The sequence below is a fragment of the Pelobates fuscus genome, chromosome 11, assembly GCF_036172605.1.
Source record: "Pelobates fuscus isolate aPelFus1 chromosome 11, aPelFus1.pri, whole genome shotgun sequence".
Lineage (NCBI taxonomy): Eukaryota > Metazoa > Chordata > Amphibia > Anura > Pelobatidae > Pelobates > Pelobates fuscus.
In genome coordinates, this window is record NC_086327.1 from 72,322,088 (window position 1) to 72,341,020 (window position 18,933).

An 18,933-nucleotide genomic window follows, 5' to 3' on the forward strand; every position below is an offset into this window, starting at 1 on the left:
CGTCCATAGAGCAGTTCAAAGGGAGAGAACCCTGTGGATTCCTGTGGCACCTCCCGATAAGCGAACAGGAGGTGCGGCAAGAATCGTTCCCAGTCTCTGTATTCCGCCGTAAAGGTCCGCAGCAATTGCTTTAGGGTACCATTAAAGCGTTCACAGAGACCGTTAGTCTGAGGGTGGTACGGGGAACTAAGCAGGGGCTTAATACCACAGACCTTCCATAGCTGCTGGGTTAGGTCTGCGGTAAACTGGGTCCCTCTGTCGGATAAGATTTCCTGAGGAAATCCCACTCGGGTGAATATCCCGACTAAAGCACTGGCGACAGTGTCAGCCTGGATATTCATCAGAGCAACGGCTTCCGGGTAGCGAGTAGCATAGTCCACTACGGTAAGGAGATATTTCTTACCAGAAGGACTGGGGTTAGGTAGGGGTCCCACTAGATCGACTGCCACCCTGCTAAATGGTTCCTCGATCACAGGCATAGGTAACAGTCGAGCTTTAGGGTGATCCCCTCTCTTCCCTACCCGTTGGCATACGTCACAAGTACTGCAGTAACGTCGCACGTCCTTCGAGATCCCCGGCCAAAAGAAGGTCTGGGTGATCCTGAAGGTAGTGCGGTTACCCCCTAGATGCCCTGCCAACGGAATGTCGTGGTCAATTCGAAGAAGTTCCAACCGGTACTTTCTGGGTACCACTAGTTGGCGCTTCTGCGAAGGGACACAGCCTCTCTTTCTGCCTTCAGTCAGTCTGTATAACCTGTCCCCATCCCATAGAAAGTGTTCCCGTCCGTCCCCCCTACTGTCAGCTAATTCCCGATACTTTTGGAGGGTGGGGTCCTCTCTAGTTTCCCTCCCAAACTCCTCTGGGGTGTCCCAAGCTATGGGCCTTCTTATCGTAGTGGGGTTACATGTGGGTGCTTGGCTTACCTGGGTCTCCCGGCCTGTATTAGGATCATCTGCGACACGGGTCTGTGAACGGGTGGTTACGGGACAAGCGGCAGCAGGTGTGGGCAAATATGCTGAAGTCAAAAGGCCAATGTCGTTTCCGAATACGACCTCGGCAGGCAAGTTGTCCATAATGCCAACTGTGGTCTTTCCTGATCCGACTCCCCAGTCTAAGTGTACTCGGGCGGTGGGCAAGCGAAAAACAGCGCCCCCTGCGACCCGAACAGCAACAGTGCGGGTAGACACATTCTCCGGCTTTACTAGGTGTTTTTGGATCAAAGTGATGGTAGCCCCGGTGTCTCTTAGGCCTTGTGCTATTTGTCCATTCACCCGAACCTCCTGTCGGTGATGTTGTCGGTTATCTGGGGAAGCAGCTTGTATGGGATCTGCTTCATACAAAATCCCCAGACATTCCTCAGGGCCCATTTCGGCTTCCAGACAGTGAGCCGCAGCGGGACGTGATGCAGGGGCCTCTGTGTTGGGAGTTGTACGTCTCCAGTTGTTGTTATCAGATCTTAGGGGACAATATCGGGCAATATGTCCAGGGTTGCTGCAGTGATGGCACGTCACCCTTGACAAATCCCGGGGGTAGTTGGTAGGTCCCTGAGGACGTGGTGGTCCTGGTGGGACTGGAGCCCGAAATTCTGGGCGTGAGACAGCGGCTGGGGTACGTGGCTCTGTCTTATGAGCTTGTCGTGTAGTACCCTGGCTTACTCTTCTTGTCTCGGCGTATTCATCGGCTAGCCGAGCCGCCTCATTTAGATTAGCGGGGCGCCGGTCTCGTACCCAGTCTTGTATGTCCGCAGCCAAATCTTGGAAGAAATGTTCCATTAAGAATAACTGTAATACTTCCTCCCCGGTGTTGGCCTTGCACCCTTGGACCCAATGTGATGCCACTCTTTGCAGCCGGTTGGCCCATTCCATGCGGGAGTCCACAGCTTTCGTTTTGGACTCCCGGAAGCGGCGACGGTATGCTTCTGGGGTTACCGCATACCTGGTGAGCAGTGCCTCTTTCACTTTTTGGTACTGCGTGATCTCCTCTGTAGTGAGTGCTCGGAAAGCCTCATTAGCTTTTCCTGACAGTTTTCCCGCCAGGATAGTGACCCATTGCTCTGGCGGTATTTGATGCAGCGAGCACTGCCTTTCAAAGTCAGCCAAATATCCATCAATTTCCTCTTCATTTTCCACAAAGGTTTTAAATGCAGTAAAGGGAATTTTCTTTACCGTAGTAGTGGGTAGCGGGGTAGGAACTGTCTGTGTAGTGAGCTGTCTCGCTCTTACCAGTTCCATTTCTTGTTCCCTCTTGGTTTGTATCTCTTCCCTTGCTTCCCGGAACAGTTGAGTTATTAGTTCCGCAGACGTGACTGGATACAAAGATAATCTCCGCTGTACAATTGCAGTAATCACATCGTCCTCACTGATGGGTGCCATGGGTTCAGTTACCTCCATGGACCTATCCATCTCGTCCAGCTCCAGTAGGTCAGCTATCAGCTCCCTCCGTGGTGTGTTGCTGGCACTCCTACCACGATTCTCCAATAAATCCTTCAGTGTGGGTCTTTTCAGCTTGGCATACTGCGACTCCATTCAGCGCTTGTTCTTTGGATAAAAGGACCATCCCACCGCTGCCACCAATGTAACGGCTACCCAGGTAGAGAGAGGGTATCTGCCGTTGAAGATGTCCTTTTTCCCTGCAAGCTGCTGTGGAGAAGTAAGCTGGTGTAATCCCATCCACGATATCCAGAGCGACAGTCAGGTTCAGCTGTAACAGGAGCAGAATAACATCCCCAAATAATCCCCTTCCAAGAACGAGACGAGGCTACGTTTTGAAGGGTCAAGATGAACTGAGGACTGGAACACCCAGCCTGCTTTTTATTAGAAAAAGGCACACACAAGACACTCCCAGGGGGAGGATGAAAACAACCAATCATACACAGGGTAACACCCCCACGTCTCCTCCCCTCAGATAAACACATAACACAATTATAACGTACAATATTTTACCCCAGTTCTGGATGTACCCCAAAAACAGGGGGTACACCTTTAAGTCCAGCACCGCTTGATAGGTCTTGGTTAGGAGAACAATATGTCCAAATTTCAGCCCATTCGGTTGAGGGGTTCGGGAGTTATGGATGTTTGAAGTTTTGACCGACCGCACGGATTTTCTAGCCGAAAAGAGTTCCACAAGTTTTGGCCCTGCAGTCGGTCTCCGTTCGCCTGTTAAAACTATACGAAATTCTTGTCATCCACAACTATCTCCGAGTTCGCTGGATTCCCCATAGCTGATTAAGTGTAACTACCGAACGGCCCGTCGTTCGGTAGTTCCAGCACGAAGTTCTGTGCGCATGGAGGTCTCAGCGGTGTTCGCCTGTTTGCGTATCCGTTTTTAGTTCCATGCGTTCACAGGCAAACACCGCTGTTCGTACACAAGATGGCCGCGAACACGTGTAAAAGTCCCGAAATGGCGGCCACCTGTATGTTATACACGGAGTTCGTGCGAAATGATGCGAACGGCTGGAAACAAGCTGGAAAGGTAAAACATGCTTTGTAATATATCAAATCAGTCCGGTGTTCGGTACAAATCTGCCGAAAAGGAACGAATTAAACTACCGAACGGATGCTTTATCAGGTATTTCACTGTTTACTCGGGGGGTACTCTTCATGTCTTGCCTATCGGATTATAACATGTATCCAGAGTTTAGACCTGTTCATGTTCTATCCTGTCCTTATGTTATAAAAATGTGCTGAAATGTTGAAATACCACGTAACCATCTCGCTATGTGTCTTGATGTGCTTGCTCTCGTTGTCGTGGCATTGTAAGCTTGCCTGTGATTTTATTGCACAAAAAAAATTATAAAGATTTTTTAAAAACAAAAAAATAAAATGTAAGATAGATAAAGAAATATATATATATATATATATATATATATATATATATATATATATATATATATATATATATATAAAATGTCAACTGAAAGAAACACTTTAATGCCAGGAGAACACTAGTTTTCCTGGCACTATAGGGTTATTAAATCTCCCACTCCAGCTGGGCTGAAGGGGTTAAAATCCCTTCAGCCACTTACCTTAATCCAGCACCGGGTTCCCTCGGCGCTGGTGACCTCTCCTCCCCCTGCCGACGTCAACTCCGAATGCGCATGCGCCGCCAGAGCCACGCGCTTTCAAACCGCCCATAGGAAAGCATTAATAAATGCTTTCCTATGGACGTCCAGCATGACTTCAATGCGATTTTCGCATTGAGGATCGCGTAAGTGGCCTCTAGTGGCTGTGGATAACCCTCAATGTAAACATAGCAGTTTCTCTGAAACAGCTATGTTTTCAGCTGCAGGGTTAAAACTACAGGGATCTGGCACCCAGACCACTTCATTGGGCTGACGTGGTCTGTGTGCCTATAGTGGTCCTTTAAAAAGCACAAAAATAGTTGTTCTTTGCATAAACTAGAGATAATGCAGACAGTACATATACACACAAACTGTGCTCAAACTAGTCAGACCCCTTTTTTCATGTTGCAGCCTTACGATACAGTTTAAATGATTTTTTCACGTTAATTTATACTAAATGCCATATATAATGAGAAAGCAAAAAATCTTCAAGATGTTGCTATACTTTGTTTAGAGTTCACCTTTGGTAAATTCAGTAGATTGGACACAATTTGGAAAGAGACACACCATTTAAGGTTTCACATCTGTAAATGCATATGGGAGAGAGAAAAAAACAAAAAAACAATCCATGGGATAACTATTATGTTATTTATATAGCGCCATCAAATTCCGCAGCGCTTTACAATGGGTGGACCAACAGACATGTAGTTGTAACCAGACAAGTTGGATACACAGGAACAGAGGGGTTGAGGGCCCTGCTCAATGAGCTTACATGCTAGAGGTAAGGATAGTATTAGACTAGTGACAGTTGCAGAAGAGGAATCAGTCAGGAGCTATTAACAGTTTAATTGATACGCTTTTCGGAAGAAGTGGGTTTTTAACGATTTTTTGAAGTGGAGACTGGGTGAGCATCAAAGGAGGAGGGAAGCGAGTTCCACAGGAACAGTGCAGCCCTCGAGAAATCTTGAAGGCGAGCATCAGAGGTGGGAGTACGGACAGAAGATTGACGCAAGTCTTCAGCAGATCGTAAGGGTCTAGACGGGACATACTTGTGTATAAGGGAGGATAGATAGGTGGGAACAGCATTATGTAGATATATAATAAGTAACTGGAGTTCATAAACAGGATTGTATTAAAGGATCACTATAGGGTCAGGAACACAAACGTGTATTCCTGACCTTACAGTGTTAAAACCACCATCTAGCCCCCCCTGGGCCCCTCATGCCTCCATAAATATAGCAAAATCTTACTGTATTCAAGCCAGAAGCTGTAATTCTGCATGCTGTTTGCCTCAGAAAAACAAGCAGTCTGCTGACATCAGCAGAAGTGGTAGCCTGATTCAATCACAGTGCTTCTCCAGAGGATTGGCTGAGACTGACAAGGAGGTAGATCAGGGGCAGAGCCGGCATGATTCAAACACAGCCCTGGCCAATCAGCATCTCCTCATAGAGATTAATTGAATCAATTAATCTCTATGAAGAAAGTTCAGTGTCTGCCTGCAGAGGGAGGAAATACTGCATGTTTTGATGTATTTTAGGCAGCCATGACCCAGGGAGGATCTCTAACAGCCATCTGAGGAGTGGCCAGTGAAGTTATCACTAGGCTGTAATGTAAACACTGCATTTTCTCTGAAAAGTGTTTACAGCAAAAAGCCTGAAGGTAATTATTCTACTCACCAGAACAAATTCAACAAATCTGTAGTTGTTCTGGTGACTATAGTGTCCCTTTAAGGCATAAATTGGGGGAGGTAGATATTGGCATCATTGAGGGTTCCAGAGAAAATATCAACACAAGAATGAGCAATCTAAATGCTGTTGCAGAGTGCCTCAGTATCTGAAGCGGATTAGCAACAGCAAATGGGAGCTGTCCAAGCACACGTGATCACTGTGACAGCCAGTCAGCGATCACAGTGTTTTGGGACATCCAATCCGCCTCCTTCCACCTCTTTGTGAGTTGTGAAGTGGAGAGAGATGGATTGGAGAGATACATTGTGTGCCTTTAGTGTTCACATTGTGTCACTGAAACTAAAGCCCCACTTATCCCTTAAAGGACCACTCTAGGCACCCAGACCACTTCAGCTTAATGAAGTGGTCTGGGTGCCAGGTCCAGCTAGGGTTAACTAATTGTTTTATAAACATAGCAATTTCAGAGAATTATCTCCTTCTTCAAACTCTTCAATCACTTGGTCTCTGTGACTCTGTCCTCTCATGGTTTTCCTCTTATCTCTCCCAACGCTCATTCAGTGTCTTCTTTTCTAATGATACCTCCTCCCCTTGCCCTGTCTCAGTTGGAGTTCCCCAAGGCTCCGTCCTTGGTCCCCTTCTATTTTCTCTTTATACTGCCTCTCTTGGCAAACTTATTACCTCTTTTGGATTTCACTACCACCTGTACGCTGATGACACCCAGCTATATCTCTCCTCCCCGGACCTCTCCCCTGGTGTCCTGCAACGTGTCACTGCTTGCCTTTCTTCCATCTCTGACTGGATGTCCTCCCGCTTTCTGAAACTCAATCTCTCAAAAACTGAGCTCCTTGTCTTTCCTCCTCCTAATACTGATCCTCATCTTTCGCTCTCCCTCCAAGTTTGTGGTACCAACATTAGTCCATCCTTGCAAGCGCGCTGTCTTGGCGTCATACTTGACTCTGGTCTCACCTTTGAGCCTCACATCCAGCATGTTGCCAAATCCTGTAGATTCCATCTTAAAAACATAGCCCGCATCTGCCCCTTTCTTGCACCAGATACTACCAAGGAGCTTGTCCATGCTCTAGTAATTTCCCGCATGGATTATTGTAACCCTCTCCTGATTGGTCTTCCCAATAGCCGTACTGCACCCTTACAGTCCGTAATGAATGCTGCTGCTAGATTGATTTTCCTCTCTAGTCATTTCTCTCACACCTCACCCCTCTGCCAGTCCTTACATTGGCTTCCTGTATGCTATAGGAGTCAATTCAAGGTACTAACTCACACCTATAAAGCACTGAACAACTCTAGCCCCTCTTATATCTCCTCACAGATCCATAGGTATGTCCCTTCTCGGTCTCTCCGTTCTGCCCGTGACCACCTCCTGTCCGTTGTCCGCACTCGTACGGCCAACTCGCGCTTGCAGGACTTCTCACGGGCGGCTCCCTTTTTATGGAATAGCCTGCCTACCGCCATCAGACTCTCCCCTACTCTTGCATCTTTTAAGAAGTGCCTTAAAACCCATCTCTTTAGGAAAGCTTATGGCCTCCAAGACTAACCCTTACCTCACATACCTGTCTCTTGCCCTCTCCTAAAGGGCAGCCCACCTTATTTGATTGTAAATTCCTGTCCTAATGTGTTTTAAACCCACCTCCTATAGAATGTAAGCTCGTTTGAGCAGGGTCCTCTTCAACCTATTGTTCCTGTAAGTTTATTTGTAATTGTCCTATTTATAGTTAAATCCCCCTCTCATAATATTGTAAAGCGCTACAGAATCTGTTGGCGCTATATAAATGGCAATAATAAATAAAATAATTAGTTAAGCCTTCCCCCTAATTCTCTAGTGGCTGTCTCACTGACAGCCGCTAGAGGCGCTTGCGTGATTCTCACTGTGAAAATCACAGTGAGAGCACGCAAGCGTCCATAGGAAAGCATTATGAATGCTTTCCTATGTGACCGGCTGAACGCGCGCGCAGCTCTTGCCGCGCGTGCACATTCAGCCGACGGGGAGGAACGGAGGCGGAGAGGAGGAGGAGAGCTCCCCGCCCAGCGCTGGAAAAAGGTAAGTTTTTACCCCTTTCCCCTTTCCCCTTTCCAGAGCCGGGCGGGAGTGGGTCCCTGAGGGTGGGGGCACCCTCAGGGCACTCTAGTGCCAGGAAAACGAGTATGCTCTCCTGGCACTAGAGTGGTCCTTTAACATTTTTTTTTGGTTTGTTTTTTTAACCATTTCCTTGCCCTTTCATTACATGACTATGTGTCTGAGCTAGAAGCATGAACGGATTTCAGCGAACATTGCAACACAAACCAATCTCTATTAAGAGGATGGGACCTTATGAACCCCTTATTAAATAAGAGATATCACTTGTACATAAAAAAATTTTTTATAACACTATTAAAAATGTTCCACTGTTTTGAAACGGTGACCAGTAGCACAATAAGGAACACTGGTTTCCCAAAGGAACTGGCACAAAACAGAATGAAAAATGGTGAATTGGCTGCTCTCTGCCAAGATGAATTTCTGGCAGTGAAGTATAAGGACAAGAAGGTAGCTTACATGCTGACCACATCCATGGTCAGCATAGTCACAGGGTCACTTTACGTGGCAGAAGCGAAACAAAGCCAGTGCCAGTCTGCATTAAATTTTCTAGTGTTTCTATGTACGTATATTTTACATATTAATCACTATTTGGAGCGCGGTTCCTTTCCTTCTTTTTTTGCATTAAACATAACAAGCACATGGGGGTAGTGGACCTGTCAAGTACATGAGGAAAACACGGGCATGGTATTTTAAAAAAAAAAAATGCATTTATTTCATACAGACAGCAACCCACAATGCTTATACCATAAGATAAATGCGCAACTGAAATGCACTTTTCTAACATTTTACCTTCGGCTAATCTCAGGGCTGCTGACAGAGTGCCAAAGTGGGGGTCCATCTGTAGATTTGGCGAGTGAAAGGATTGTTGCAGCTTATTTCTGCATTCTGATTCTGCCAACTCAAAAAAAAAACCACAGAAGAGATGCTTGGTCTGTTATTCGAGGGGCATAAAAAATGAAAAATGGATCTCGGCAAACACGGAAATGATCACACATGCGTGATGAACACAGGAAGATCCCATACAGCCGCAAAGAATTCCACAAAAGCAATCAGAGACGGAACCCCTACCCCCACCAAGGACCAATGAGGACGACGAGAGGAGAATTTAAAGTTGGACTCGGCAGGGAGGGTCATTATTATTCATGAAGCGCCAACAAATTATGCAGCCTTGTATAATGGGTTATGGACGTTTGTTTTTACATTTGGATTTTAATTCTGGTCCCTGAGGAAGTCCTTCATTTGGAGTAAACGCGTATAATATTTTGGTATTTGCTTTGATTTATTCAATAAAGCCAATTTCTACCATCCCTCCCACTGGAGTTCCTATTTTTTTCCTACTATTGTATACTACCTATCCAAAGGAGTGCTGTAAGGAACATATTCCCCACACCAATACAGGTAAGGCACCCTGAAGGCTTTTTTTTTTTCTCCAAAACATCTTGTGAGTTTCCACTTAATCAAGCACATACATTTCAAATTAATTGTACTGCACTATGCTATGTTTTATTTTCCAAGAGGTTCAGTTAGTTATAAAACATACAATATCCAGCAAACTCACTTATTCACTAAACAGCAATTTAAGGCTCGCAGAACCTTATTTAAAAACACCCTAAAACTAGACAAAAATAATGGGAGTTTACATGATCATACATTGCATAAGTCTGCCAAAACGCATACACACACTACACTGATCACCACAACATTAAAACCACTGATGTGAATTGAAACAATGATATCATTACAATGGCACCGGTCAGGGGGTGGGATATATTAAGTAGAAAGTGAACAGCAAGTCATGTGGGGTGTTCCTGGTATGCAGGGGTTTGTGCATACCAAAACACGTGTAAGGAAGGACAACCAGTGAACCAGCATCAGACCAGTCAGAGTGCCCATGATGTCCACCGACGAAAGTGCCTTCAATGGGGAAGTGAGCAAAGGAAGAAGGTGTCCTGGACTCATAACGTTTTCTTTTAGATCAGTTGAATGACAGGGTGCATGTGCGTTTACCTGGGGAAGAGAAGTAAACAGGCAGGAAAGAAGGCAGGTTGGCGGCGGCAGTGGTATTCTGCTGGAAAGTTGAGTTCTGGCATTCACTTGTATGTTACTTTGACATCTACCACCTTTATAGATTGTTGCAGACCACATCCCCTTTATGGTAATAGTGTTTGAGACAGACATTCTGGTAACCTGATCCAGGTACATGTCTCCTCAGCTCTCACTATGGGCTGACCCTCCATCCCATGTCTCCCGACCCAACCGTACTGGTTAGCAGTTCCAAAATCACCCTTTGCCAGCCAGTGAGCCACTGAGCGTCTGACCGGGAGTAACTCTGAACTCTTATGGAACTCTAGAGAGGATTGCAGAGTCGCCGCTGTCGATTAAAACGTCTATCAGAGCGCTCTCTGTCCCTGGGCCAGCAAACTGGGCGCTTTCTGGAGGGTTAACAGAGGGGGTGATGAGGAATCAAACAACAGGGGCGCTCCAACTCGAAATCATAACAAAAATAAAAATACATTTTATTCTGAAAGAAAAGTCTTGATGAAATTACAAAAAGACGAGAACCTCATAAAGTCAGCAAATAAGGGAGAGGCCATAGTTCTTCAAAATAGGAAAGATGTTAATGAAATTACCAGACAACTAAATGATCCTATCACATATAAGAAACTTCCGAATAACCCTTCAGAAGCAATAAAAAAAAATAAAAAATAAAAAAAAAAAGGAATATGATAACCTCATTTTAGAGATAAATCATTAAATATATTAAATGAGAAAGAATACAAATTCCTAAATGGGCATTTGCCTTAAGCTGCATGTATTAGAAGTCTTCCAGTCCTCCATTACATAATTTTAACAATTGTTTTATATAATAGAGTGGCTATATTTTTTACATCACCTAGGGATTCTGTGTTCCAATTTCTTCGTCACGATACCTGTCCCTCGAGGCGTCGTGCAATCACAGAACTGATGTATTTTCTGATGAGTTCTGATGCGCACACATTTATCCCTAACTTTATGGTGCGTTTCTATTACATCATATATAATGTGGACCCCTCCCATTAGTCTCCTTTTATAGTGTCAGCTCATGTGTCGCTTTTTGATGATGTTTACAGGCTTGTGACATCACGGTCCTCTGTGACCAATCACTACCCAGTATAGGGTGTCCGCGATCAGCGGTCAGTATACCCGACTCCTGCAACATGTTGGTGGATGCCGGCCGCTGCCTATCAACGGCAAATTATAGCCCCACAGTGATGACGTCGGCGTGCGTGACGTCACGCGGTAGACGCGTGCACGTTCTGGGCTCAAAGGCCGGTTTCGGCCAATCAGATTTGTAAAAGGCTTATTTAAATGCATTTTTACTTCTCCTCATTGCCCTGTCATGGTTTCCCTTAGTTGTTGTCTGAGAGTGTGTTCCTGAGCGTTCAGTTCTGGTTATTGACTTTGGCTTCGTTTGACTTCCCTGTATTCTGGTATCCCTGACTTTTAGCTTTCCCTCATAGTTATGTCTCATTGTGTGTCCCCGACCTCGGCAAATATTCTGACTATTCTCTGGTACGTTAAGTCCGGCCATTCTAAGGTCCGGTAAGACGTTACCTTTTAGTCCTAGGTGTGATACAGTTCTATGTGCTGGACCAACTAGTAACCCTGACAGGTTGTCCTTGTTTAGTAGTGCTTGTTGTTTGGCGGCACCTATCTTTCTATGGGCTTCTAGGATTGCATCAGGCATATCAAGGTGATCGGCCTCTGAAGAGGTAGAGGAGCCGCAATCTTGGGCTTAGGCCTATGATGCAACAAGTCACCGATGTTGCAGGATCCCTTGCCCATAAGGCCTTCAAGCTTTTTATTTTTCTTCCCTATACCGACAAAAAGGTTTGAGGGAAGGTATGCGTGTCTGTGGGTAGTGGTAGAGCGGTATTTATTTGTCTAAAGTGACCGTTGCGCCAGAGCTCCTACGCCATGGCCATGTGACTGATCTCCTGACTACCGTAATCACGCCCACAATGTGTTATTTTTTTAAAACCCTTTTTTGGCCTTTTTGATGCAGCTTTTGTGGGTTTCAGGATGTGTTTTTTTTTCTGGAACTGCTTTTTGTACTCTGCTAATTAGACTTACAAAGTTTTTTTTCTGATAACAGGCTTTCTGGACTGTCAAAATGGCCTCCTTAATAAAGGTCTTAGCAATAGAGATTTCTTAATGCATTATACAGTTACGTACCTTATTTTTCAGTAGGTACTGTGCAGTCACTTTAAACCATTTTATACACAGAATTATACTGGATGCATATAAAGATACAGACAAAGCATAGCAGTATCCATAAAAAAACAAAAAGAGGTTATCTTCCATTACATGATGGAGACCAAAGTACAGGTAATCATTGCTACAAAGCCTTCCACACACATTTAATGGAAAACACACCTCAAAACTGTATTTAAAATTATAATTTTGTCAAGTAGTGAAAGCAAATATTCTTTACAATTAAGTATATGTAAAATATGCCAAAAATCTGTTCCTTCAGTTATATATGTGCACCTCGGCTCAGAAAGTGTTTGAAAACTGACATGAGATCCACTTCACTCCCATGAACAGTGCAATTCTGGGCACCTGTTTTAAAGAAAAATATTGCAGAAATAGAAAAGGTGCAGAGGTGAACTACAAAATAAATAAGGGGGATGGAATATATATTAGTTGTGAAAAAAGGAAAAACTGAATTTACTGCCGCTACAGACTGGGACGCGGGGCAGCAGGATGCTACCGGGGGCATTTCCCCTGTGGGTTTACAAAGGGAGACCACACCTAATTTGTGATTCAAACACATGCTGGGGTGCCTCATGTTGATAACTTTGCCAGCGAATCACGGTTACAGACAGCCAGATATACAGGCATCCTAACGCAGATGTCAAACAGCTCTATGACTACTCCAATTATACAGTAACACTAATATGGAAACATTAGTACACACTTTTCCCTGTCAGCAATGTAAAAGGTGATTTACTCACCTTTATTCCAGTGCCACATGCAGGTCTCCTCACAGCTGGCCCCACCCACTCTCTGCTAAGTTTGATCTCAGCCAATGCAACGCTTTCCCATAGGATTGGGTGGCTATTTGCACAGGTACAGTAAAAGGCAGCACTGCGCCAATCAGCATCTCCTTAGATATGCATTGAATCAATGCATCTCTATGAGGAATGTTTTGCGCCTTCATGCAGAGAGTTGAGACCCTGAATGTCAGTGCAGTACTAACCCAGGAAGCACCTCTAGTGGCCGTCTGAGTGACTGCCACTAGAGGTGTTACTAGACCGTAATGTAAACACTGCATTTTATGTGAAAATGCACGGTTTACATAAAAAAAACCTGCAGGGACAGACTATACAAGCCAGAGTAACTACATTAAGCTGTAGTTGTTCTGGTGACTATAGTGTGCTTTTAATGAAGTCTGTGTGTTTAATCCCTTACAAACTAAGGCAATTGTACAAGAACGAATAAAAACTAAACGTGGAGTTTGCGCTATATGTCTGTTCAACCGTAATTTAACTCTTTCATATTAAGTGCACCCACTACATATTTTGTTCAGGAGAAATAGGGCTTTCATTTCATATCAAATATTTATATATGAAACATAATTGAAAGGGACACTATAGGCACCCAGACCAGTTCAGCTCATTGAAGAGGTCTGGTTGCAGTGACCCAGGTCCCTTAACCTCCCTGGCGGTATGATTATGTCAGGAATTTTGTACCAAAAGCGGAACCATTTTTTTGCATGGAAATTTGGTGTTATGTATTGTAGGCCAGTAATTACTTTCTTAAACCTGACCAAAAGTACTCTCAGATGTGATAAAGTTCGAAACATAAAATCATGAATTATAATCGAATAAATAATATAATTTTATTCAATAATGTAATAAATAATGAAATTTGTCAAACAAAGAAAATTCAGTAAACATCCTGGGTGTGGTAAATTTTGAAACATGGGACTGCACATAGACCAACATCACAATCAGGGCAATGGAATCTGGTTTCCTTTCGAATTTTTTTTCCATTGCTATCTCGCTTTGAGCAGCAAACTACGCACATCCTTGTAGGTGCTGCCTTTTTTGCGGTTGGCGGGATGTAATCCATAAAGTGACGACCAGTCAGGCGTTCTGGGTTAATAACGTCAACAGCACGACGTCCAGATCTGTTCACGGCCACTGATGCCGTTTGGTAGTTCACAAAAATCCGCTCCGCCACCTTCCAGATAAAGTCAGAATGAACAAGAGGCATGTCACTCTTTCCTCTGTGCAGTATATAGGCATTCCAGAGGCATTGTTCCAGTAGATGCCTGAAGATTTTTTTGTAATATTTTTTTTGTTGTTTCCGCATAGCCGGATAAAATGTCATCGCCTGATCAGCTCTATCGACTCCTCCCATGGTGTTGTTGTAGTCAATCACAAGTTGTGGCTTCATGACATCTTTCCCACCTCTTGTGTGGACCATGGTTGGTTGGCCCTAACGGTTCCATATCCATCAGTCTTGTGTTTTATCAGAAACTCGTACAGCTCAGGCGATGTGTAAAAGTTGTCCGTTGTCACACAATACCCCTGATTCAGCAATGGCTCAAGCAGTGTAAGGACTGATGACGTTGCCATCCCATAGCCGCTGTACCTGGGGTTGAATTGTGTTCCTTTACCGGTGTATATGACGGAATTCCATATATAGCCAGTGGCACACTCGCAGAGCATATAGGATTTTATTCCAAACCGTGCTCTCTTGGATGCGATGTATTGAATCCAGCTGAGGCGTCCCTTGTAAGCCCTCAGACTTTCAGCAATGCTGATGTCTCTATCTGGCACATAGGCCTGCTGGAAATTTTTTAGGATCATTTGGTATACTTCCCAGATCTTCTTGAGTTTTGGCACTGGATGTGTGGCTTCGTCAAATTCCTCGTTGTTGGTGAAGTGCAAATTCTTCATTATGAGGGAAAATCGGTACTCGGACATGATGGTGCCAAAAAATGGGGTTGCCAGCCATTTATTGGTAGTCCAGTACCATTTCTTCTGGGGTTTCCCCACCACCCCCTGAAGAAGTATTAGCCCCAGAAACTTCCAGATGTCCTCTTTAGTCACCGGTTTCCATTTTCTGTTCCTGGAAAACTTGCTATGCAGAGTAGCTGATTGCTGCTCGTTGTAGCGATTTGTCTCCGTGACAATCTTTTCAATGACGTCATCTGTGAGAAATAATTTTAGGTATGCCAAAGGATCATTGTGCTCAACGTCTACCTTCATCCCAGGTGATCCAGTAAACGGAAATCTTGGCGGCGGTACCTCATCCATACCGCAATCAATAAGGCACCAAGTGCGCACATCACTGAGCTCGGGTGCAGAATCGTCGCTGTCGCCACTACTCTGGTCACTGTCAGAGTCGGATGACGAATCTTGCCACGAATCGCTATCGCCGTCGCTCAATTCTGCGAGGGGCTCTGTGTCGCTGCCGCTGTCACTCATCTGATCCAAACCCGCTTTGGAGATGCTAAAGTGACGCTTTGATGCCATGGTAAAAAAATGATTTCATGGGCAGAAATTACAGCAAAAAGAGCAGGCAGGGCAGTGTAGGATGATCTGAGGTGATACTGTGTCAAATCTGAGGTGATACAATGTAATCTGACAGGATTTCACTGTATCACCTAACTGTGTGTGTGTCACTTTTAAACTTTTATGCATTTGAATTACCCGCCCAGTTCCACCCCCATGAGCCTCTGCGGCTCATAGAGACGGATCCGGGAGGGCAGATGGAGGCATCCACCGGGGCTCTCACCGGCAATCACAGCGGGGACATCACTGGATCGCAAGGAGAAGGTAAGGAGACTCGGAGTTATCTACCCCGAGCGTGACTCGGGGTTACCGCTTCTGGCAGCGAAAATTAACCCCGAGTCACGCTCGGGAATACCGCTAGGGAGGTTAAATATGCAGTGGCAATTATTGCAGTTTTTAATAACTTCACCTCTAGCTAGCTATGCTCTGGCTGTGGCAAAGAAAGGGGAGGGGCGCACTAAAGGGGCACTTTGTTTTCCTGGCACTATAGTTTCCTTTTAATATTAATAAAATATTTAAAAGTTTAAAAACATACATTTTAACTGTGAATCTTTGCAACAAGACTGTTCAATTGAACGCTACAGCTTTAAGGCCAAACCCCCATACCATTTTTGCAACAAGCCTCTTTAACCCCATAAGAACACAACTTCTGGAATAAAAGGGAATCATGACGGAATATTTCCGTCATGTGTCCTTAAGGGGTTAAAAAGGACAATTCACCATGATGTCACAACAATAATAGACATTCTTCCAGGTGGCAAAAGCCAAAGCATTTACATGGCATACCCTAGATGTGCCAAGACAGTGACAAACAATACAATAAATAAGTATTGCAATAAAAAGTACAACCCACAGTTACAAGGTAACAAAGGCAAGCCTGTAAAATAATCCTGTGTGGCGTGTTTGATGCTAGCGGTCAGTGTGTGGCATGAACAGGTGGATAATTCCACGCAGGATTCTCGTTACATTTCCATCCTGTCACTGAGCTTGAGCTACAGAAAAAATACATCCTGTACTTCATCTGGGAGGAACACTTCTATGATGTGACCCATTTTCAAAATGAACTTGTGTGAGGTCTTCAAATCAGAACGGTAGATTTATTGCATATTCTCCTTGTGTTTCCACTTCCACTCAGTCTATATCGTGTGGATGGATGCCTACTTGGCAAGTCACCCCCAGACGCTGCCTATCATCCCCTAGGATTTATTAAATGCAGATGTACATTAATACCATCTGTCCACAAGTTAAATTAAAGGTTTCAGAGTTTTAGGTCCTAAAGCCCGAGTAGGATCGTCCTCAGAGATCTGTGGCTTGCATTTGCAAAATAAGCTGTTTGTTTAGACCTGAGATGCATGAAATGCAATCTAGTAGCACAACTCCCATGACACTCAGCTCCCCAATCCAGCTGTGGATACATCTCATGATCTTGGCCTAGCCTAATGCAAAATAATGGAAATATTATGGGACAGTTTTCTGTTTAGGTCAGAGGAAATCGCTCGTGTTCTGCCACGCGGACGTATCTTGGTGCCTATTGTTTACAAGCATTCTGAAATGCCGCATTGAATGCTACAGCTTTAAGGTGAAGATTGAAATTCAGAAGATGCTGCACTGGATTTCTTTCAACTTTGCCACTAAATTTCTAATGTCTTATAATGTTTTCATTGTTTTCTTATAATAAGGTTTCATTGAATTGGCTAAAATCGGCAAGGAGGCGGGGCCAAACAGTTTTGGCCAACCAGCTCCTCCTTATAGAGATGCAGAGCATGGGGACGCTGAACGGCAGAATTGCTTACTGTGCAGCCCTGAGCCAGGAAGCCACTCCAGTTGTGGCCATCTAAGGAGTGGCACTTGGAGATGTCCCAAGGCAATGTTTGCATAAACACTGCCCTGAAAGGGCAGTGTTTGCATAAAAATGCCTGAAGGGAGCCATTATACTCACCAGAACGACTATATAGTAGTTGTTCTGGTGACTATAGTGTCCCTTTAATTAATAATCTGGCTGTTAGTATTTGATTGGCAAAATTCTAAATTGTTTACCACAACAGTTTCTTGTGCCCTGACACTCCTCCCCTATGCTTGCCACTCCTAGCTGTAAATTCCTTGAAATAACTGTTTCTCTCTACTCCTCTTAGGCCAAATTCCTATACCATCTTTGCAACAATTCTACTTGACTCAACTCTACTTTTTTCACATTGAAATTTGCCAGATGTACTTGCTGGACCAATGTTTTCCTAAACATTATACTTCTTTAACGTTTTTGCATTGGATAGTGAGAACAATCAAAAAAGCTAAATGCGTTTAAGGATATTACAAGAGTATGCATCAAAAGTCAAAATGTCAAGTTCGCAAACACTGAAAAAGTATGCCATGCCAGCCATCAAAATTCAGCTACGAACAAAGAAGATGGTGCTTCACCGTATAAATGCTACTCCTAACTCAAAGAAAGAGTAGGCTTCTCATTTTCAGAGAAAAAAAGTTTTTAGTGAGAATTACCTGATAACGGTAAAACTTGTGAGTCATCAGTATCTTTTCTCTGATGCGTAAGAACTGGTCCCTGAATATCTAAATCCTCTTGGGTATTGGTATCATCTGATGAGGTTTTCATTTTGCGCTTCGGCAACTGCTTACGAGCTAAATAAAATTTAAATTTAAAATGTTAAAGGTTACTCTCACTGCATCAATCTTCATAAGAGTGTCATAATAGTCAGTCAAGTCTTACCTGTTTTACGTTTGGGGATGCTTGACGGAGAGATTTCAGTAGAATCTGAACACGAAGGGCTATCCATTGATGGGCTGCTGCATGGCGATATTATTGCTTCAGGAGTGTTCGTTTGTGGTTTAGGTGATGCAGCTTCCTAAAACAGTAGTTTCAAATGAAAAGCAAGGTATTGAGACCGTGTATAATTGCACAATAATTCAAGATTTATCTACAAAGTCCTGTAAGTGCACCTTCCTTGATATTTATATTTTGGCATAAGTGCATCCAGTAAAAGACAAGACCGGGAGAGTGGGTGCTGGAGATGTGTGTGTGTGTGTGTGTGTGCGTGTGCATATATATATATATATATATATATATATATATATATATATATATATATACATATACATACACACACACACACACACACACACACACACACAATACACAATCCCGAGCATGCGCACACACTATATATATTTTTTTTTCTTCCTGCCATTGTTATTACATGCTTTATTGTACATAGATACTGAAAGAAAAGAAGGGGAGAGTGAAGTATTTAGTGTAACACCCTTGTCCCGTACCTAACTCACAAAAAAAGGTCACCTAGACTGGAAAAGTAGGGGATAACCCTAGGGCAGGGGTAGGCAACCTTTTAGCAGCACTGTGCCGATATAGGATTGTGATGTCCCGTAGCATGCCGGTCCTATTTTTTTAAATTTAGGTGTGTATGCTGCCGTATTCTGCTTGTGTTATTTTTACTGCAGTTGCTTTGCATCATTGTATTTGTGCATATATGAGCTATTATATTGTATATGTTCATTAGTAGT

At 44.0% G+C, this 18,933-nt stretch overlaps 1 protein-coding gene across 1 annotated transcript in view; it reads right to left on the bottom strand.

Annotated features, from left to right (window-relative positions):
• Positions 1-18,933, bottom strand: part of LIG1 (DNA ligase 1) — a 381,450-nt gene that overhangs the window by 293,602 nt on the left and 68,915 nt on the right. Inside the window, exons 4-5 of the mRNA XM_063435935.1 lie at positions 18,125-18,260; positions 17,899-18,036 (exon numbers count right to left, since the gene is read on the bottom strand). Of these exons, the coding sequence (XP_063292005.1) occupies positions 17,899-18,036; positions 18,125-18,260 (274 nt within the window). The remainder of the gene's footprint in view (positions 1-17,898; positions 18,037-18,124; positions 18,261-18,933) is intronic.